The sequence below is a fragment of the Carassius gibelio genome, chromosome A9, assembly GCF_023724105.1.
Source record: "Carassius gibelio isolate Cgi1373 ecotype wild population from Czech Republic chromosome A9, carGib1.2-hapl.c, whole genome shotgun sequence".
NCBI classification, from domain to species: domain Eukaryota; kingdom Metazoa; phylum Chordata; class Actinopteri; order Cypriniformes; family Cyprinidae; genus Carassius; species Carassius gibelio.
The window spans coordinates 8242992-8266446 of NC_068379.1; the positions used below are offsets into that span (position 1 = coordinate 8242992).

The following is a 23455-nucleotide window of genomic DNA, read 5'->3' on the forward strand; positions in this document are numbered from 1 at the left end:
CACAGAACAGAAAACACATCACAAACACAGTAATGAAGACTAACATCGCATCTGTAGTGTGAACACTTGAGCTCTTCTGTGGCTCTTTCTACACTCTCTGAGAAAACGGGGACAAAAGTGGTCACTGGGGTGGAAGTTTTTCAAAAAGGTACAAATATGTACCTTTATGATACGCACATATGTAGTTGCACCTTTTGAAAGGTACCACCCTCAGTGACAGCTTTTATCCCCTTTTTCTAAAAATGATCATCTGCATTATAGATCTTAATTAAGAGCTCAAACCGTGCTCATGTGTTATGATGTAGAGTCACAAGTATTTATATAGTGCTCTATATAATACAGATTGTTTCAAAGCAGCTTCACATTAATAAACAGGAAAATAACAATGTTGTACAATTCATCACTTTTCAGTTAGGAAAATACAGCAGCTCTTCGGAAAGCAATGGTGTCATTATTCAGTTAATTATTTGGTTCAACATTGTTTTAATTAAGATCAGTAATTGTTCTGTGGTTTAGTGCATTAATCAGTAACTGACCTGCATGTAATGGGTGATTATACATGCGTGTGTGTGTGTGTGAGCTTGGGAAGATTTTTTAATGTTAATGTTTAATTATGCTCACCAAGACTGCATTTATTTGATTTAAAATACAGTAAAAAGCAATATTACTGTAAAAAAGTTACTTTTTAATTTGAATATATAGTAAATGTAATTTATTCCTGTGATCAAAGCTGTATTTTCAGCATCATTCCTCCAGTCTTCAGTGTCACATGATCTTCAGAAATCATTCTGATATACTGATTTACTGCTAAAAGAACCATTTCTGATTATTTTCAATGTTTAAAACAGTTGTGCTGCTTTATTTATTTATTTCTTAAATTTTTTTGAATCCCTGAGTCTTCGAAAAAAAAATAATTCTAAAGAACAGCAAGGGCAGTTTTTTTTTCATAACATTATCAGTCCTTTCAGAATAAAAGTATAAAAAAGGCTTTTGACTGCAAGTGTATGAGTATGACACCCTCACCGTGGTTTAGGACGCCCTCCTCCAGCAGCACCTGCCACATCCCTACAGCCTGAACACGAGAGTGAACACAGGAAGTGTGCTGCATCAGCCAATCAATGAGCTCCGTGCCCATGCAGCACTGCCTACACACACACACACACAGAATACAGGTAATCCACTGAACCACTCAACATTGAGATCACAACATAATTAACTCTAAAAGATAAGAATATAATAAATGATGTAATGTATAAGAAAAAAATATATTAATGAATACAGCACATCATAATTAATCCAATAACAATAATAACTAGAAGCATGGCAAATTTCATAATTTTCCTATGTTCCCTTCATAGGGCTGCCATAGACTCCCATTGGCGAATAATAATAATAATAAAACATACAGATACAATAGGGGCTACATTATAATAATTATTATTCTTATGTCTTATTATACACTTACCTGTATGTTTTAAGGTGGTACTTCCTGTCTCTGATCATGTGAGGTGCTCTGGACAGGATGGTGTTTCGTAACACTTTACCTGCCCGCAGGATCTTTTCTGACGGCACCTGAGAGACAAACAGAGAGAGAGACAGTAATAAAGCACTCTACACATAACACAGGATGTATAATATCACACAACTCAACACTGTGATTGACAGCTGTCAGACTGATAACAGGATGGTTCAAATACCTGAGTAATGGATTCGGGGTGAAGTTTGGTGGGACTCTGAATGAATGATTTCTGGAAAACATTCATGAAAAAAGATGGGGATGAGGTGGAAGCGGGAGTGTTAGGTTTATTCTTTAGTCTTTTGTTTACTTTTATACAACACAATGTAGAAACTTTTTTTTTTACAAAGACTGGGATTGTGAAAAGCACTATACAAATAAACTTGAATTGAAAATTGAATTGAACAGTGAAATATTGGCAGATAGTTTTACTGTATATTGCTTCTGGGTGACAGAGTAAACTGTAAAACTCTTCAATAATAAATGAATGCTTTGTGTGAAAGATTCAGCCAGACTGACTCCATATATAAGGTAAAATGCCTAGTGAGCAATATCATAACATCTCATTTGCTGAGGCATGAGTTTTCTTATAAAGAATTTACAATATCAGGACTCACATAAAACTAGCTTTAAATGATAGTTGGTGCAGGAGATACAATAATTAAACGTCACCCTCTATTTAAAATGAAAGATGACATAAAATTGTGATACTTGGAAAGCAACATTTGCAAATTTTCTACAGCATAGGGAAAAGACAAACAATCTCATTGTTTATCCTTTTTTTCTATTTTCACACAATCATGTTACCTATTCATTCATTCATTTGCTCTTTTTTTGATTATTAATTTGTTTATTTGATCATGTTCATAAATTCATTAATTTACTTGAACCTTTAAAGGTTGGTTGCAAACATGTAGAATTCTGCTGATGTCCAGCTATTCTCTTCTCAAATTACATAATTCATGTCATGGTGTCATACTGCAGTGTTTCTCAGCGCTTGAGCAGCAGGTCTGCTTTCCCTCCTGATGCTGGTCCAGGGCCAGTGTGCTGCATTTTTAACTAAACCGTTTACATTATTCATGACCATCCTCAACCAGACTGTACTGGTACTGTACCAACTCCACAGTGATTATTACTAGACGCACTTCACACTGCTTCTATCCATCAGTCAATGTGTTTCTGTGATGCATGTGTCTTAGGTGCAATTTTGCAAGTAAAAATAGCACATTATTCGTTCTCTACGGGATTGCGCACGCTCTCTGTCCAACTTGAGCAGTCCGGTAACCTCATGTCTGATCTCTTGATCTCAGGATGTCAACTGACTCATATGAGCAAATGACAGCTGTATCATAATTGTGCACTATTCAAAGGGTTCAAACCACTGATACAGTTATACACTGGAAAACTGGAAATATCAGGAAATTAAAAAAATTCCAGGCCATGAAAAATCATGGCAAAAGATAAAGTAAAACCTATTTTTTCCAACAAAACATGGAATGGTTTTGCTCACCTTTGCTCAGTTATTCTCAGTAATATCTAATATATATCTAAAATATATCAGCATATTGAACACTTTGATACTTTGATACACACCACTGATATTCTGAAAGTTTTAACAGAACGGCTTCTTAACTCTTAATTGGGCAGAGGCAGGTGCAAGGAATCAATACTCTAGAATGGGAAGGTGGAGCTGTAGGGTCTGACGCTGGTGGGATGGCAGGATCCATGACAGTACCCCCTCCTCCACGGGCAGATATAGAAAAGACAAATGATGCAGTCTCCTGTATTTTCCTTTCAGTCTGCCCATTCGATTGCGGGTGATACCTGGATGTTAAGTTCACTGACACACCTAGGAGGCGGAAGAAGGCCCTCCAAACTCTGGTAATAAACTGAGGTCCTTGGTTATAAATAATGTCTTAAGGTAGTCCATGGTTTTGGAATACCTGATTGAATAGGGCTTCTGCAGTTTCCAAGGCAGATGGTAGTCCCCTTAGTGGAATAAGGTGACAGGCCTTCAAGAAACGATCTACAACCACAAGAATGCAGGTGTACGAGTACAAGATGGGCAGATCTGAAATAAAGTCCACTCCTAGGTGTGACCAGGGTCGGCGAGGAATAGGCAGGGGAAGCAATTCTCTCGGAAAGATGGTGTGGTACCTTGGAGATGGCAAAGGTGGAACATCCTTGAACAAAGCGGTTGACTTCTCCGGGCATTCCAGGCTAACAATATCGATTTCAGATGAGTGAGAGGGTCTGTTGTCTGCCTGGATGTCCTGACCCAATGGAAGAGTGTACCGAGTCCATGAGGGGAAGTCGTAGAGCTGATAGGACATAGGTAAGCCCCTTGGGAACTCCTGGTGGAGCAGGTTCAGTGAGAGTTGCTCAGAAAATCTGATCATTTAGAGCCCAATGGATGGGACTGACGATGATGGCTGGAGGGAGAATGGATTCTGGTAGATAGGTAGAGTGGTCTGGGGCATGGATGCGGGAAAGAGTGTCGGCCCTTTGATTCTTTGTTCCTGGACAGTAAGTCACAGTGAATTGAAACGAGGTGAAGAGCTGGGAAAAGGTCTCTGATGCCGCTGGAGATCATGACAGATGTTTGGCCATTTTCCATAGGAGGGAGATGAGGGAATCTGCTAAGGTGCTAAAGTTAATGACAAAACGGCAATAAAAATGAGCAAAACCCAGGAATCATTGAAGTTCCTTAACAGAAATGGGAATGGCCCATTGATGGACTGTGTCCACCTTGCTCTGGTCCATTTGTATACCTTTGGCATTGACGATGTAGCCCAGGAACTGAATAGAGCAGCAGTGAAATTCACATTTTTCTAGTTTGGGGGACAAGTGATTCTTCCTCAGTCTTTGGAGGACCTGCGCAACGTGGAGATGATGGTTTGACTCGTTCTAGGAGTAGATTAGGATGTCATTTATGTAAATGATCACAAAATGATGCAGGAGTCATTAATGAAGGCCTGAAATATGGAGGGTGAGTTGGCTAGCCCATTTAACATGACCCGATATTAAAAATGTCTCCATGGTAGAGTATGATGAAGGCGGTCTTCCATTCACCCCCCCCCCCCCCCCCCGTATCCGGTTGAGGTTGTACGTGCTGCGCAGGTCCAACTTGGTGAAAATGCAAGCACATTTCAACAACTCAAGCCCCACTGGTACCAGGGGAAGGGGATATTTATACAGTACGGTCTGCTTGTTAAGGGCTCGATAATCAATACATGGTCTTAACCCTCCATCTTTCTTGGCTACAAAGAAAAAAAATGGAAGAGCCAGGGGATGTACAAGGCCGGATGTAACCCTGGTGAAGAGCCTCTTCTACATTCTCTTCCATGGCCTTCTGTTCAGGGACGGATAGTGGGTACACTCTTCCCTTAGGTAGGGTAGCACTAGGCAGCAGTTCAATCGCAAAGTCCTGTGATCTGTGCAGTGGCAAACGGGTGGCTAGTTGCTTGTTAAAAACATCCTGGAACACCCTATAATCTTCCGGGATCTCTATGTTATGCTGTTTTTCAGGACTCTCAATAGTTGAGCACCTTAGTTAATTGAATAGTGAAAAAGGGTAGAGCAGGAGACATAGACAAGTTTTAAAGCATGAGTCACTCCATGGGAGGATGTCACCAGCCGTCCAGGAAAGGTGAGGGTTATGATGTTTTAGTCAAAGGCGTCCCAAGATGATATCTGCAGTTGATCCGTCCAGCAAGGAGATCCTTTCACAATGAGTTACACTGAAGTGTAAGGGATGGTGTACAGTGGGTAATAATACCTTTTCAGAGGGGTTTCCCCAGGATGGTATTTACTAGGGGTGCTCCGATCACGATCGGCCGATCGTTATGCGTATCTCGTCAGTAAAGCCGGTTTTCTAATCAGCGGTTAATTCCATCAGGTGCGGGATTTCACATAGAGCACCTGTTACTACACAGAGCCGTTGTTAACTGAGAAGATGCGCCAATAAACGCTGAAAATGAACGTGATTTGCACATCTTCTCTATTAACAACGGCTCTGTGTAGTAACAGCTGCTCTATGTGAAATCACGCACCTGATGGAATTAACTGCTGATTAGAAAACCGGCTTTACTGACGAGATACGCATAAAGATCGGCCGATCGTGATCGGAGCACCCCTAGTATTTACATTTAATTTCTGGCAAGGGATTTGAGGGATGTGGAACTGGCTGATGACGTTTTTGGAAATGAAGTTTCCCGGGGAGCCCGAGTCAATGAGGGCCCTTGCTGAAATGAAATTTGTGGCAGACATCACTGATACAGGAAAGTACACTAATGAAGTAACTTTAGTTCTCGTGGTCAGACAACTCACCACTAGACGAGGTGGATGAATGGGTCATTCAGACATGAGATGGCCTTCAGCTCCACAGTACAGACATAGGTGTTGTTGAATGCGTCTTTGACGTTGGGCTGGAGAGAGCTTGAAATGAGTCAACATGCATCAGATCGATGGCTAATGCTGGAAGATATGGCATCAGCGAAGATACTGCAACTGTGGCAGTGGCACACAGAGTAGGAAGGGTAGGTAATACCAGATCACAGGCTGTCTACCTCTGGGCCACACAAATAGATCACTGGATCAGATTCTTCAAACCAAAGTTGTCATCATAGATGGCAAGATGCAGTCGGTGAGATGGGGATAGCCCCTGTCTATAAGCTGTTATGAGAGCTGCGTCATTCCATCCACTATAATAAATGTTATAAATGTTTACCTATACATAAGCTAAAAAAAAAAACACTATACGAATGCTTCAAATAATACTAAATAACTAAATCAAATAACACAAAAATTATTTGAATTTCACACACACACAAAAATAATGTTTCAGGCAGTTTTTCTGTGATATGGAAAGGTTGGGGGTGTTTGGGGATGTAAGATGTGAGATGGTCAATGTTTCAGGAGGTAGGCGGTTTGAGTGGGGTTTCAGAGGAGGATGGGGTGATTTGAGTTCAGGGCTCTCACAGCCTGGGGGAAAAAGCGGTTGAGCAGTCTGGTGAAGCGGCTCTAATGGTCCGGTACTGTCTTCTTGATGGCAAGAGCTGGAAGAGACTGTGGAAGGGATGGGTGGAGTTTGCTGGAGCATCGAGTGAAAATGTCCAGGATGGAGGGGAGAGGGGCACCAATGATGATCTTTGCAGCGGTGTTCACTGTCCACTTGAGGGTATTGCGTTCTGCTGCACTATAGTTCCCATTCCAGACAGTGATGAGGCTGGTCCGCGCGCTCTCTATGGTTCCTCTGTAGAATATGGTGAGGATGGGTGGAGAGAGACTTGCTCTTTTCAGCCTGCGGAGAAAGGGTAGGCACTGTTGTGCCTTCTTGGAGAGTGACATGGTGTTGGTGTTCCAGGTGAGATCCCCTGGGATGTGCACCCCCAGGAATTTAGTGCTGCTGTCTCTCTCCACAGTCGACTTGTCGATGGTCAGTCGGGGGTGGTCAACAGAGTGGTCAACGGAGTTTCTCCTGAAGTCCATCAAAACCTCCTTTTCTTCTCCACATTGAGGGACAGGTTGTTAGTGCCACACCATTCAGCCAGTTGTGCCACTTCCTCTATGTAGTGCGTTTCATCACTGTTGCTGATGAGACCTAGCACCGTTGTGTCTTCCACAAACTTAATGATGACTTACACATATCAAACTTACACATAAACGACAGACAAAACCAGATGGTTGGGTGTCTGTGAGCTTGGGTTTATAAGCATCTCTTAACTGGATTAAGGCAGGTGCAAAAACACTGACACTGGTGGGATGGCTATATCCGTGACATAATTTGTGTAATATATATAATATTTTACTCTTTACTTATATTTTACTCTGAACAATTTTTGTTTATTTATTATTATTTACACCCAGAATCCCTTCTGTAAATCCTTTAATATGTCAACAAAAGAAAACAAGAATTTTGAACCTGACATCCAATGATCAGATTCCTGTTCTAGAAATGCATGCAAATTATATATTTATAAATACTGTGTGTGTATATGAAATTAAAACATGCCTGAGAACTCAGAACTTCTTCCCTGTTCAAGAACACCATTAACTGCAACAAAGTAAACAATCTCAAAAATATTTCTGTTCCAAACAAACAGATTCTGTCTGCAGTCCAGCCGAGCTTCTAGCAGTATTAACTGTGAACTCATCCAAGTTTGAATCAAATTAAGTGTCAGCTGAGCTCTTCAGCATCTTACAGCATGATTTACACATTTTCTTTATAGCATAACGATTCTGTACATCCTGTTCGAAGGATTGGGCCTTCTGTTAACCAAAGCCACAAACACACTTAAGTGAATAAAACAACACCATTATGCAAATCATGGAGATTCTGCTGTGCCCGATATTGATCGCCTGCCAATTTTGATGCATCTATAGAGAATGAAAAAAAGAAATCGTAAAAGCTTATGGCAGTAAAAATGACAGACGTGCTGGGTGTCTGAGCAGTGGACAGGACATGACCCGAGAGGTCAAAGGAGCAGGAACACGTACACAGAAATGAGAAAGAGAGGATGCCAGAGCTACCCAGTTCATTTTACATTTCAAACAAATGTATTCTTGTTCTGTCTGAGAGATGGTGGGAAGGAAGGACGCAGTTATATCAGAACTGACACACAGGAGAAATAACAAGAATCCAACTCTGCTCTTTGCTCATAAGGTGAGTCAAGCACTGGTTAATATGGACCTCAAGGAACTTCTCATGAACAGACTAGGAGAAATTCATTTTCAGAAATGAAGAAAAGCTGAAGTAGTTTCATTATCAATTTTGCCTCCTGGTGTCAGGCATGAAGGCATAAATCAGATTTCACAGTACGTTCATAAAATCAAAGGTCAGAAAGGAGGGGTTTTCGCAGCAATGCAAAGAAAAAAAAAACAATCTTAAAAATAATCATTATTTCTTAATGTGAACAACTACAGACCTTTCCACTATAAAGAATCGCTTGTGGAATGAAAAGGTTCTATGGATGTTAAAGGTTCATCATGGAACCATGGATGCCAAAAAAATAATAAGAGCACTAGATTATTCACAAACTATTTACACAAAATAAATGTAAACAGGACATCTTATGTTGTCAAAAAGAGTTTTTATGCAGATAAATTTGAGCATGCACAGTCAAAAACCACAATAATGTAACAAATACTGTAGTCAGTGTAGCACCATATTTAATTTTTGACAGGAATGAAAACAAGTATGTGAGGGATAGATGTGAAGTGTCTTACATTCTAATAATCAACTAGTTAATAGTGAAAAGTGTTCCCTGCACTTAAGTGCTACCCATATTTCTAAGATGCTTTATTGTCCTTTTATTGTGCTTTCTGGAGCACACATGACATGAGGGGGAGTAAATGATGATGACAGATACTGACCTCAGATGGTCATGATTTTGGACAGAAGAGTGAACATGTGCCCTGACTGAAGAGATGAAAGAGACAGAAGATTAAAACAAACCTTATTTAAGTGTTTGGATGATGATCCGGCAGAACTGTTGTTCAGATTGTCTTTGTCAGGCATTCCTTGTAAACAAATTAGACAATTTTTTTTTTAATGATAAATACAATCTATAAATATTGAGCAGCATCATTTAGTCAGGGCAAGAGTAAAATGTATCGAAGATCAGCAGGTTCAGCAGAAGTGATAGTTAAGTAATAAGGTTAAATATAGTCTGTAAAGTCATCATGGGGCTGTGGGATGTGTGTAATCTTCAGTAATGGGTCCCGAGGGGCTGTGGGGAGCACTGGGCACACACTACAAAAGCTTCCTCCTTCAGCCCTGGACAACAGCATATCACTCTTTAGAGAACATATGACACTAACTGAACTACACACATTAGCATAGAAATCTCAAACATGCTATTTTACGTAAATAACTTATTTACAGCAATTAAAAAAAAAAAAAAACACTCTTCTTATCAAGAGCTGATCGCAATGTGACAGGTTTGATTATGCAGAAGCACAAATTTAGCACTTTGATCACAGGAATAAATTACATTTTAAGAAATATTCAAATACAAAACAGTTATTTAAATCGTAATAATATTTCACTATATTAAATATTTTTCTGTATATTTGATCTTTGGTGTGAATAAAAGACATGAAAACTATTACAGACAGTAAACTTTTGGTGTATGTTTTGGTATTTTTCTTACAAAAAGCTATTGTATGACTTCCAAGGACATTTAACAAGCACATACACTGCACTGCTTACTTACTATGATACTTTCAACCTGATGTTTTGCTCAATTTTATACAGATTTTTCATCACAATACGCTTAGTTTTATGGGGGGGGGGGGGACGTATCTTCTGTGCTCCACATAAGAATGAAAGTCATATGTATGGAACAAAAAATGAGAGCAGGATTATCATTGTTTTTGAACAAAGCCAACTGTTTGTACTTACTGTCAGCTTTTGGGCGGCTCTCCATAACCCCGTAGGGAGGGACCAGCAGACCAGCCATACACTGACGATAACTCTGAAAGATACAACACCACAGTCACATACGAGACCTGGCACAAAAACACTGAAACCAAGAAATGAAACCATTTCTTACAATACATAAATAAAATATTAACACAAAACTAAATTTAACCCCAATTACTTAGCTTCGTCAGTTATTCCAAATCAGTTACTCCAAAAATATTTTGGACTTCTCAGTCTTCAGCCAAACTTTCCTTAATTTTTTGCCTCTCAAATGTAACTTTTTTTCTAGCCCTTCTCTGCAAATCACTTGCGATATAGAGACACTTCTTATGATCCAATCAACTCCTGATATTTTTTTGGTTGGATATCCAATTTCATTTCAGAACATGGAGGTAAATGGATTGTGAAAAATATTTCTTATGGGTAAAAGAGTTGGTCATATATTAATAAAATGCGCAGACATGCATGAACACACACACATTTTCTCAAAAGCTACAGTATAAGAGACATCACTAACATGAGGTTTGAGTAATGGTAAACATAGTACACACATGAAAAACACCACAAACCTCGTCTCCCAGCTGAGTCTGCTTCCTCTCAAGGTTTTTCTCTTTAGTGCCTAAACATCTAATAACATTTCTTGCAATAGCCACCTAAAATCTAGTTTAGCTTTAGAGCTTCTCCCCAGAACGATAGAATCATCTGAGCACAAATAAGAAAAGCAGTTCCAGAGGAAGAGTCTGTAATCTCTTTAATCAGGTCTGACTGCAGATCAGAAAGGATTAAACTGGATTAAATCAATATTTCTGCATCAAAGACCAGGCGGCACACACAGAGCTTACGATATACACACACTTAAAACATTTCAAATACTATCACAGGTAGCACCTCTTATATTTTACAGTTCACCGGTAGTCTTTCATACTATATGCAATGTATTTTTATACCTTCATCATACATGTTTTAATATAAAAAACCTAAGTTCGCAATGTTAAAGATAATAGACTTATACAGATTTTAAAATAGTGCTTATTTCAAAAATTGAAAAAAAAAAAAAAACTAAAGGGTGAACTGAATGTTAATTGTTATTGTTTAAATGTTTATTAAATACTGTACATTTTTGACCCACTTGAATAGGTCTTAAGTAAATTTTTATATGTAATTTGATATTTAATTATATTGTCTTTGAAATATGGATACTAAGCGTAATGAGTGTAGAACTGAATACAGACGAGCACTTACAGTAAATTAAAATCTACTTATGTAAATTATTTGAAAATTGTATGTCATGTATTTAAGTATATTTGTAATTACACATTTCAAATAAAGATGCATTTTAGTATATTTAATATAACTTTAAGTTGTAAATGTAATATTGAATAACACTAATTCTAATAAAGTATTTTGCATGTGCTTTAGTAGACAGTATGTGAACCTGGACCACAAAACCAGTCATATAAAGGGTACATTTTTTGAAATTTAGATTTATACATCACCTAAAAGCTAAATAAATAAACTTTCCATTGGTATATTACTAATCAAAAATTAAGTTTGGATATATTTACAGTAGGAAATCTACAAAATATTTTCATGGGACATGATCTTCACTTAATGTCCTAATGATTTTTGGCATAAAAGAAAAATCAATCATTTTGACCCATACAACTTATTTTTGGCTATTGTTATAAATATACCCCAGCAACTTAAGACTGGTTTTGTGGTCCAGGGTCACATATTACTACATGACAACAGATCTGTAATGATGAGTCAACAGAGTTGGGATCCCTGTGCAGCTTTATTAATAAATCCTCAAAAACTGATTGGCAGAGTTCAATCACCGGTCAAATGGTAACGGTTATGTGACCCATGGAAGTGACAAAATCTATGGCAATGTGTGACTGGTAATGGTTGTAGCACTCCAGCAGTCAGTTGTCTTGAAGATTTAGAGATATTACAGGTAGGGCAGGCATGAATGAAGGTGATCGTATCTGATGGTAAAGTGGGCCACCAGAAGTGACTGGAGAGAAGTTGGACCAGGATAAGTGTTGCGTGCCCCCCACCCCCCATTGCTATAAAGCAATATAAACTATGACCCATCGATTTAATACGTCGTTGACTAAGGCATGGAAGACTGAAGGGCTACTGACCAGCCCGAATGGTGTAATGCCGTTTTCCATTTGTCACACTCACAGATTCAAACTATGCACTGTGGAGGTTGAGCTTGGTGAAATACCTGGCAGTGCGGAGCTGTTCAAAGGCTGCTGGAAGCAGAGGGAACTGGTAACAAAACTTGACAGTAATCTTGTTCAGGCCTCGATGCAAAGGACAAAGTCCCCCATTCTTCTTGCTTATGAAGAAAAACCCGGCAGAAGCCAGAGTGTTAGAAGGTCGGATGAAACCCTTAGGCAGCTCCTCTTTAATGTAAGATTTAACGTCCTCTGACTCCAGTTGTGTTAAGTCTCTGCCCTTAGGAGGTGTCGAGCTGGCTAGGAGTTCAATGGCGCAGTCACTAGAGCGATGAGGTGGAAGTTGACAAGCCTTATTCTTACTAAAAAAGCCTTGGCCAGGTCATCATATTCTGGTGGGAAATTGGGAATGGAAGAAGGTTCCAATATGGGAATAGTTAGAATACATGGTTGGAGACAGCAGTCGGACCAATGGGTTATCTGTTTCTCAGTCCATGAAATCTGTGGATCATGCATCTGTAGCCAGGGAAGTCCAAGAATCGCAGGGTTCTGAGGTGACTGAACAAGGAATAGATGAATGGACTCTGCACTTAGGAGAGCCATTAAACTTCTCAGGAAAATCCAGGCGAAGACTGACAGTGGCGGAGGCTGATGTGGAAGTGGTCTGTAAAGGTTTAGGAGGCGGCGTGCTCATGCTCTGCATTTATCCCATCCAAAGTGCACACACACAGCAGTGAACACACACTGTGAACACACACCCGGAGCAGTGGGCAGCCATTTATGCTGCGGTGCCCGGGGAGCAGTTGGGGGTTCGGTGTCTTGCTCAAGGACACCTCAGTCGTGGTATTGCCGGCCCGAGACTCGAACCCACAACCTTAGGGTTAGGAGTCAAACTCTCTAACCATGAAATGTTTGCAAACACAAAACAAGACTCCACATTGAGATTGAGAGCTGCTTAAATAGTACCACGAATGAGGTGCAGGTAATCAGTCCCACGCACAGCATTGTGGAAATTGAAGTCCGGAGAATGGTCAGTACTCAGGTGACGCAGCCCTCTGGTGGTGATCAGAGGGAGCCACAGAGGCTTGATTTGTGACAAGATCATTAAAACATAAGAACTTAAAATGTACTTTAAGTAAAACCTTATTGACATTATTGCAAAGTGCTCTATAAAAAGTGCACGTATAGTGTATTTAGTGAAATGAAAGGCCACTGTGTACAAAATGTACTTATATTACAAGTTATCATGTACTTTTAAGATATGATAGGTACATTAAAAGTGCAAATTCAACAAAATCAAGCACACTTATTTTCCACAAAGGATAAAACAGTTCATAAAATTTTGGTTTGAAAGGATCTAATTTTGACATGTTAACAGTTTTCTACAAAAGCAAGTTATTGAAAAACATTACTGTATAAAAAAAAACCTTAAAAATGTTGCAGAAAAAAAGATGATAATAAGAGAGTGCACAGTCAAGGTTCCTCAACATATCAATAAGCATCTATAACTGACAGATGGGCCGATCGGGCCGTTGGGTGAGGCACTTAACCTTGGATTTCTCTGGTGGAGAACACTAGTATACTTTATGCTGCTTTGGACAAAAGCACTAGCTAATTATAGAGACACAAGAGAGATTAGTGCCCAATTAGTGTTTGGCAAAAGAGCAGGAAGTCCAGCTCGTCCATAATTTATTAAAGATCCCACCACATGCAGCGGTTTCACACATCCCCAAAGGCCATTTGCAATATGTCAGTAAATTTAATTAATATCTGTTTTGATCCATCAAACCTAATACAGAACTGAAGATGTTATACATCACTGTCTCTTTATAAAGGATTCAGAATTGAGAACATGCAATAAAACATAGTTGATAAATATCATTATATAGACAGAACATGACAGAAGAAGCTTATTTTATTACTCTCAAAGCTGAAAGTTTTAGTAATGGGAGGTGCCAATAAATGAAGCTCGGTGACTAATGACATAGGGGTGGCCTGAGCCATTAACCAGGACACCTGGGACAGTTAATGTGGCCTTTCTGTGCCACAGATTTGAGTGTCTGCCTCTCTGGGGAGTGGACAACTCTCTGAGAGAGGACAAGTAATTATCTCTGACTGATGCATGCCATAAATCACACTAACTGAACTTTTATGTGTCGATAAATAACACAACACTAAACACAACAGTCAGAGGGTGAGTGTGCACAATGGGCCCCAAAATCTGTATGGACACTTAAAGGGACAGTTCACCCAAAAATGACATTTCCATTACCATTGTCATCTCATGTGACATGTCAAATCCCATTCACAATCAGCAATCCCTTGTGAAAATGAAGTGCACTCAATTTTATGGAAAGTACACTTGTTGTGTTCTTCTAATCTTAGCAGATCATGTAATATGGATTAAATAAAATACCACTTAAAAAGTGTACTTAAAAACAGCACACTCTCATGACTGATTCTTAACACGCTTTTAAAAAGTGCACTTCCTATTCATGTCAAATTAAAAGTTAAACTTTAAAGTACATTTTACATTTATCATAAATGCTTGTCAGAGCAGTCAGTAGTATTTTAACCTTATTCCAAAGACAATAAAAATAACTATTAAGTAATTATGTACTTTAGTCATGCTTAAGTGGGTCCTGATAAGTGAATTTAACAATTTAAACAATAATACATTATTTAATTGCAGTTAACATGCAGATAACTGTATGAAAACTTTCCATTCAGTTTACATTTAACTTTTCATAAGGGATAACACATTGCATTTTCCAGTCATCTTACAAATAGCATTTCTTTATCTCTAGAAAGGAACCGCTCACATTCTAAAGCTCCAGCACATCTGACAGTTCAGTGCTAATTAGAAATGGCTCTGCCTCTGTCATGTTTCTATTGTATTTGTAATGATTTATCTTTGTATGGTAATCAGACGAATGGCACAAAGCTCTCCTTAGGAGAATTATATTTAATGACAGTATGTAATGCTCATTATTCCACTGATCATCAAATAGGCTCCAGAATAGTTTTGTGAAAGCAGCAGTGTTGACCGGCCCCAAAAAAATGTCATTTCTGTAACAATTTTATGGAATATATGAAGAATTTAAACTGTACTTTAAACCTGGGTTAAATGGAACTGAGAGTTCTGCATGCTTATCAAATTAGCCCAAATATTACGCAGTATAAACACACAAGTGGCGAGAGAGATGTTCATAGAATTGTGAATGACTGTAAAATTCCAAAAGCACAACAGACTGTCTTTTAGGTCAGAGCCGTAGACTAGTGGATCTCGCTCCAACGTGTGCAACAACTGTCACTTCTGCTACTGTCCTGTGACATAAAGGTGAAAAAGCCCCAAAATGTAATTTAAATGTCTTTAGGACTGATGAGCTGAACATGGGCCCCTATTATGACTTTAGCAGTTTCCATGGTGGTTTTTTGGAGAGACTCTTTTATAAGTAGTCTGGATCGTCACATGTGTTAAGATCTGTATGAGGCGGGTGATAAAGGTAATTAGAGTGTTGTGTTATGCAACTATGAGTCAACTATAAGCTTTTCAAAGGATGAGAGTTCTTAAAGAAAGTAGCCTTTTTTCTAAATTTGATCAGTCACTCCTACATAGTGGAACAAACCTTTACATCAACATTAAAGCATTATAGATGTTTTAACGTATATACACATACTGTATAGCAGTGCAGTTGGTGAGGCACAAACACACAAGGACGAAGGAGATCAACAAAAAGGTATTTTAATTAGAATATCCAGAAGACAGGCAAATAAATCTTCATTACATGAACAAATAAACATCAACGAGAATGGACCCCGAATTATGGAAACCTGAAAGTATTTGTAGAGGAGTAAACAAAAGAACTAATGAGTTAATTACTCAAACACAAGAAAATGAAATGACAATTAGGAGGCAAAGTGACAAAGAGATGTATTGTAGGCTATAAAGATTTAATTGGATTATTGTATTTATGAGTGCAGAATGAAAATTCAACTCAATTCAATAATTTTTAGCTAAATGAATAACACATCCCAATTAAGAAACACAAACATCATGTTTTTGAACCTTGTCACTTTAATAAATGTTAATGCTCATTAATACATGGGTCTTTCTTCAAGCACATTTTGAGTTTGATCTAGTTTCGAGGCGTTTCTCAATGTCAAGGATACTTCCTTGGTAGGACTGGTCCTTATGTCCAATATCAATACAGTAGTAATTTGAACTTTAACATATGTTTACTACAGTTATAACAAATGTTTGCTAACGTAAATAAAAATCTTTAACGCTCCGACTATGTTAACGTTCGACATTTTTTCATTTTTGAACTAACGTTAGATAGCAAAGATGCGCGCATAGGATTGTGGGTGATTTGAGAGCGCGAAGAACGCGAAGGATACACATATGAATCCTTTCCTGTGTATGGGATATTCTTCGAACGAAGGACTCAGTCCTTGGTTGAAAATCCAAGTATCCTCGACATTGGAACAGTCCTTCGCCGGATGTTGATGACGTAGCATCCTCAAAATACTGGCTTCCGAGGATCCTTCCTTGACATTGAGAAACACTTTCTGTCTCTCCTTTTGATTAGTTCATTCTGTTCACTATTCTGTTCTGTTACCTTTGCCTTCATGGATTATCATCTTCTTAGATTGTTTAACTCTTGTGTAGAAACCCTTCAGGAGGGTTTCACCACCTTCGTGGAGTGGGTGCTGGTGAGCATTGACTCGCCATTCACCATTGTTCTTGCCGGCCCCACTCCAGACCCAGAACCCAATCATCCATTGCCCCGCTGTGCGGAGTGTCAGCCACCGAAACCAAAAATCCAACGCAAGAAAGAGCTGAGGACCGCCCTGGAGCCTCCCCGATCATCTGACCAGGTCTGAGAGCTGGCAATAACACATGCGACCCTCCCACTGTTCCACAGCTGAGTCAGGACTTTGAGGATTAAATTGACTTGTAGTCAGTAATCCCAGTCTTCCATCTTCTTCTGAAATATCTGCCTATCCTATTACAGCCATTAAGGCCGTTTATGACCTCCCTGTATATCCTGAATCGACCATGGAGGTCTGTTTTGAACTGTTTGTCTGTACTGAACTATCGGCCTGTCATGTCATGACCTTGGAAGTCGTTCCACTTTCTATGACACAACCTTTCATGGGTGTCTCCATTTGGTGTGTGTGGGCAGTGCTCGCCATCCCTGAACCTTGGGACGGCTCAAAGTACCCTCTCACCCTCCCTTCAGCTCAACATCTTCACCAGCACCTCCTTTTTCTCCTTTCCTCTGCCCTCCCTCAGTCCACTATCAGTGATTTGAGTTCGCCGCAGGTCTGCCAGTTTCCATCTGTGTCATGGCTGGAGAATCCCTCGTCTCTGCCTCCGAGATCATCCTATGGCTAGACTTTCTCCGTCTCAGGCAGTCGACCCAGCGGCTCCACCATTGCTCTTACCTCCCTCTATCGACTCCACCGTGGGCCATCATTTTGGCTGCGGTCTAGTCCCACCTGGCTCCTCCACTTGCTCCAAATCCCTCCTTCTCCATCCTCGCACCATCTGATCCTCATTGGTCCCTTCTGTTTCCTCACTGGCTTCTCTCTGGTCATCTGCCTGCCTCTCTTCCTGCCCATGCCAACACCTTGTCCTCCCCCCTCCCTCCCTCCATTGCTCGCCTTGCTATGGCATGAGGTCCCACCTTCCGAGAGGAGGGAGTACTGTAACAAATATGGACTTCTGTTGTGTTTTCATTTAGTTTTTGTCTTCATGCCCATTTTGAGTTTGACCTAGTTTCTGCCTCTCCTTTGGACACTCTCAACATTGTTCACCTGTGTTGAGATGCATTTGTATGCATTATCTTAATTTGGTCTGTGCATGTAAGTTGTTCCCTTTCAGTTCTTCCTGGTACGGTATTGTTGATCTTTTGCTGCGTGTTCCCTTTGCCTTCATGGATTATCATTTTGGATTCTATAAAATTCTTGTGTAGATGACCTTTTGTCTTTGTGTGCCTTTCCTCTACACAGTGTTACAATAATATTTATATTATTAATTTACATATATGTTCATTTTGTTTCAAGTAACAAAAGTGTTAGTATGCTTTTAGTTTTAGTTTAGTTAACCCTGCATATATGCTATACACTAAACTATAATGACTTAAATTATGTACAGCAACAGAACACTGATAATTTACCCATCATCCCATGGGGCTTTACTGGGGTGCTGTGACTGGAGGAGACATGGCAGCCCAGAGGTGCTTAGTGGAGGCTGATATACTGTACAATTACACAGTCAGATGCACAAACAGCACACACAAAATCACATTTCTATTAAAATGAGTTTCCAATAGCGGGAACACCCAGACTCTCAATAAACAGAATACAAAATAACACATGCATACATGCGCGTGTGCACACACAAAGCTGGAAGGAGACAATACTGTATGTGAAATACTGTATATAAATATCACCCAAAAATGGTCACTCACTTGAACATATGATGAAACAAATACAAGTGCACACACATACACACACACACACACACACACACACACGTGCACATGTATGCTGTGCAGAGTGATACTAAATGTGGCAGGATTTGTTTCTTTACATTGCAGGCATCCAACCTGAGCAGAGTAATGAGTAATGAAGCCTTCATGCTCAGGGTGTGTGAATATCTCAAGCAAACTCTTACATAACCAGCCTCTACACTTGAAAACCTCAGACAATCACATCTCTGATCAGACAGAAAACAGCAAGACATTAAACTCACTAGATCAGCCAAAACAAATCAAGAGTAGAACGGAGTCATCTAGATTTGAAAAGATCAACATTTCTGTGATATTCATTATATAACCAAGCAACATATCTTGATTATTTTTGTGTCATTGTTTGCAGTTTTTGTTTTATTTTGTAATATAAGAATTTGATATAAATTGTATGTAATCAATTAAAACTGCTTGGATTCAGTAAATAATAATAATAATAATAATAATAATAATAATAATAAATTATACTTTATAATACTTTTCTTCAGCAGTGATGCATTAAACTGATAAAAAATGACAGTGGACAAAAATATGAAGCAGCACAACTGTCAACATTGATAATAATCTGAGCTGTTTTTGAGCAGCAAATCATCATATCAGAATGATTTCTGAAGATCATGTGACTCTGAAGTCTAGAGTAACGATGCGTAAAATACAGCTGCGCATCACAGCAGTAAAATTCGAGCTCATTTAAATTGTAAAAATGTTTCACAATATTACTTTTGTATGGTTGCACTTTAGATTTACACTATGTTCACTTGTGTACTAGGGGTGTAACGGTACGTGTATTCGTACCGGACCGTTTCGGTACAGGGCTTTCAGTACGGTGGACGTGTGACCGAATGACCACATGCAATATTTTGTTTGCGGAACATATTTTTTTGTTTCCAAACGAACATATTAAGTGGCGGAAGTCTCCGCGTTCAGCGCAAATCCCACCCTGCAGCTGATTCTAAGGCCAGCGACACACTGGATGCGTTGCACAAGCGTCTCAGCTGTGTGGCGTGTCTGTTTTTAATTCGGCTCCCATGTTAACAGGTTAGAGCTTGCAGACTGCCTGCGTGAGACGCGCAGAAAACGCGTGCATGCTAGAAATAGAACTGACGCCTATTTTTCACGCGACACGTGCGCATGTTGAAAGCGTTTACAGGCTAAATATAATAGGAAAATATGTTTGTCATTTTGTACACAAATACATATTCATGACATTTTGATATTTGAAAGTCTATAGGTTGACAAATTCAGATATAAATGTAATTTAAAAAATAAATAATTATCGATTTTCAAATGTTGCACCTGTCAAACATAGTCTATTTTGCCGTCAATACTGTTGACGGTGTCCTTTATCAGTAGGCTTTATATTTATGCTCAACGAAGTATAGATGAAGTATACATGAAGTATAGTCTGTCGGCGGCCTCCCTCTATGTCACCTACAGCAGCAGCAACGCGCCAGCACCGCGTCAAGCACGGTTCTGGTGTGTAAAGACACAGAAAATGCGAGGCAGCCGCCACGCTCCTGACACGCAGCAGAGACGGCCGGTGACACACTGGTTGCATGGCGTGAGCGTGGCGTTTCTGCTGCGTGTCAGTTGCGTGATGGCTGCTTCGGGTTTTCTGTGTCTTTACACACAGCTTGACGCGGTGCTGGCACGTTGCTGCTGCTGTAGGTGACATTATTTATTTTTTAAATTACATTTATATCTGAATCTGTGCTCGTAGTCCTATTGGAGGCTCCAAATTTGAATTATTGTAACATAATACGATAGCCTCCACCACCCAATGGGAAAGGCGTTGACGGGAGATAGGTCTTCCTCTGTAAGAATCAAGCCCACGAGACAAACAGCTGATTGCTCTTACGAAGTGTATGTGTTCTCTGAACGTACATATGCAGAGTACGAACAGGACATAAAGTGTGCAACCTCTCCTCCTCTGGGGTTGCAAAGGGTGGAGGATGAAAAGCTAGCAGGTTCACTGATTGAACTGCCCTCGCGTGATCAAACACTTTTGGTACGAACGCAGGGTTAGTTCTAAAAGTTACCTTTTGAACACCCGGAGTGAACATCATGCATGAGGAGTGAACTGATAAAGCAGGTAGTTCACTCACCCTTTTTGCTGTAGTGAGAGTGAGCAACAGATCCGTCTTTAGAGCTAGTAGCTTCAAGGCAATTTTATCAATGGGTTCAAAAGGGGCTTTTGAGAGCGTGTTCAGAACCACGGACAGGTCCCAGGGCGGGACCAGCGGCTTCGATACTGGGTGTAACCGACGTGCACCTCTCATAAACCGACAGACGAGAGGGTGCTGGCCAATAGTACACGAGTTAATACCCACATGACATGCCGAGATAGCCGACAGATAAACCTTAACCGTAGAAAAGGCTCTGCCCTTATCTAGAAGGTCCTGTAAAAAAAACAGCACATCCGAAACTGAACACAAGAAAGGAACAATGTTACACCCTGGTTACACCTAGTATCGAAGGAACAATGTTCCTTTCTGCGCACCAACTCTCAAACACCCTCCATTTGAGTTTATATAAAGAGCGCGTTGAGGCAGCCCTCGCATTCTTAATTGTCTCAATCACTTTTGGAGGTAACCCAGCTGCATCCAGATTTAGCCTCTCACGGGCCAGGCCCAGAGAGCTAGTTTCTGAGGGGAAGGGTGAAATATTTTCCCCCGTGCTAGTGAGAGGAGATCTCTGCGCGCTGGTAACGGCCATGGCTGGTCGTAGAGGAGTTGCGCAATCTCCCCGGCCAGTATGGCGCGATCAGAATCATTACATGTTTTAATTCCCGAACCCTTCGTAGTGTCGGCTCGATCAGGCTCAACAGAGGGAAAGTGTAAAGTAATACGTCTGGCCACTCGTGGGCTAGAGCATCCACACCCAACGGTGCATCGTTGCCCACCAGAGAGAAGAACAGGGGACATTGCGCGTCTTCGCGCGATGCGAAGAGCTCTACGGCGGCTTGGCCGAATCTCTGCCACACCATTATCATAACTTGGGGGTGGAGTCTCCATTCCCCGTACAGAGGATTCCCTCTGGACAGTAAGTCTGCTCCCCTGTTCATTATTCCTGGAACATGCGTCGCGCGTAATGACAGGAGGTTTCTGCTGCTCCACATAATCAGGTCTTTCACTAACAAATGGAGCTTGTGAGAACGCACTCCTCCCTGTCGGTTTATGTAGGCTATCACCGTTGTATTGTCTGTCCTGACTAATTCGTGATGATTCTTGAGAAAAAGCACAAAATGTCTCAGAGCTAGTAACACTGTAAGTAGTTCTAGAAAATGTATGTGCTTTTCTCTCAGTGACGAAGACCAAACTCCCCTCACTGTTCTGCCCTCGAACACTGCCCCCCAGCCCGTGAGAGATGCATCTGTTGTCACCACTTTCCTCAATAGTACAGGACCCAGAGGACACCCTGTCCTGAGAAAAGACGGGACTCTCCAATGACAGAGAGCGCTCATGCATTCTGGTGAGACTCGCACTCTGCGGCTGAGACGGCTCGTGGGGCGAATGCCCTGTGACGCTGTCCAGTTCTGAAAATCCCTCATTCTCAGCAGTCCCAGGGGAATCACTGACACTGTTGAGGCCATCAGACCCAGTAGTCGAAACACATTCGGAAAGAGACCAAACTCTCTCGTTGAAAGAGGGAGAGGCAGTTGAGAAATGTTTTGATGCGTTCTTCTGATAGGAACGCTCGAAACCCCACTAAATTCAACCTGAGACTCAAGTAGACTATTTCCTGTGAAGGAATTAGACAACTTTTCGTTTGGTTTATCTTGAAACCTAATCTCTCCAGATGCGTCTCTAGTGTGTGTGTATCGCTCTCTGCTTGAGGCGAGACGGTGCGCAGATGAGCAGATCGTCCAGATAGGTGAACCAATCCCCTTGACGAATACTTTGACACAAAGTTCTGAGTGAAAGCATTTTGAATTTGTATATTCTGAGGTGTTTGTTGAGGACCCGTAAATCTAAAATGGGACGGAGACCTCCCCCTCGTTTGGGAATCACAAAATAAGGGGAGTAGAAGCCCATCTGGCTTTCCTCCATTGGAATCATTCTTATCACTCATTTTCTCATTGAAGAGGATATTTCTTCCTCAAAAACCTGAGCTGCTTCCCCTTGGGCCACTGAAATCACCACTCCATTGAACACAGGAGGTTTTACAGTGAATTGAAGTCTGTATCCTCTGTCTATCGTGGTTAAAACCCAGGGATGAACTGCGCATGCGCACCAGTTCTCCACTTGAGCAGCGAGTGAGCCCTTCCCGGCTTCGCTCACTGGCGGTGCTGTGGCACCCTCTAGTGGCGAATGGGGGGAATAGCGCTCCATCGAAGGAGTTATATTCGTTATTTTTTGTGATTGTTTTTCTTTTTTGTGATATCTTTTTATTTTCATCCCGCTCTGTGCCCTCGGCCCTTGGCCTGGATGCAACAGAGAAAACTTTATTTGTGAAGCGATGCTTACACATTTTTGTCTTTCCTCCCTCATAACCAACCTCGTAAGTGGAGGGAGAGACAATTCGTTGGGGGGCGCCAGGTGAACATGTGCCATTTTCCCGCAAACAGTGGACTTTGAACTGCCCACATGAACACTTTGCCCATTTAGATTCCTTCTCCGTTTCCCTACGGGAGGGAGAAAGGAATCGTTTTGAAGGGATGCTACAGAGAAACCCTGAGTGCTGTCTCCAAACCTTCTTGTTGGCAAACTGGTCTCAGGTCGACCACCTCTTTTTGTTCCCTTGAGGGGGGGCGGACCGGTGTTTCGCGGCTGTGAACGATTGTTTCGGT

The 23455-nt window shown here is 40.7% G+C and overlaps 1 protein-coding gene across 4 annotated transcripts in view; it reads right to left on the reverse strand.

Annotated features, from left to right (window-relative positions):
• rapgef4a (Rap guanine nucleotide exchange factor 4a) overlaps positions 1-23455 on the reverse strand; it is a 61938-nt gene that overhangs the window by 13720 nt on the left and 24763 nt on the right. For 3 of the 4 annotated variants that reach the window (XM_052605671.1, XM_052605673.1, XM_052605675.1), the window contains 5 exons: positions 9921-9993; positions 8973-9037; positions 1698-1748; positions 1466-1572; positions 1024-1145 (listed from right to left, as the gene is read on the reverse strand). In XM_052605671.1, the coding sequence (XP_052461631.1) occupies positions 1024-1145; positions 1466-1572; positions 1698-1748; positions 8973-9037; positions 9921-9993 (418 nt within the window). The remainder of the gene's footprint in view (positions 1-1023; positions 1146-1465; positions 1573-1697; positions 1749-8972; positions 9038-9920; positions 9994-23455) is intronic. The other variant, XM_052605672.1, reaches the window with a different exon arrangement.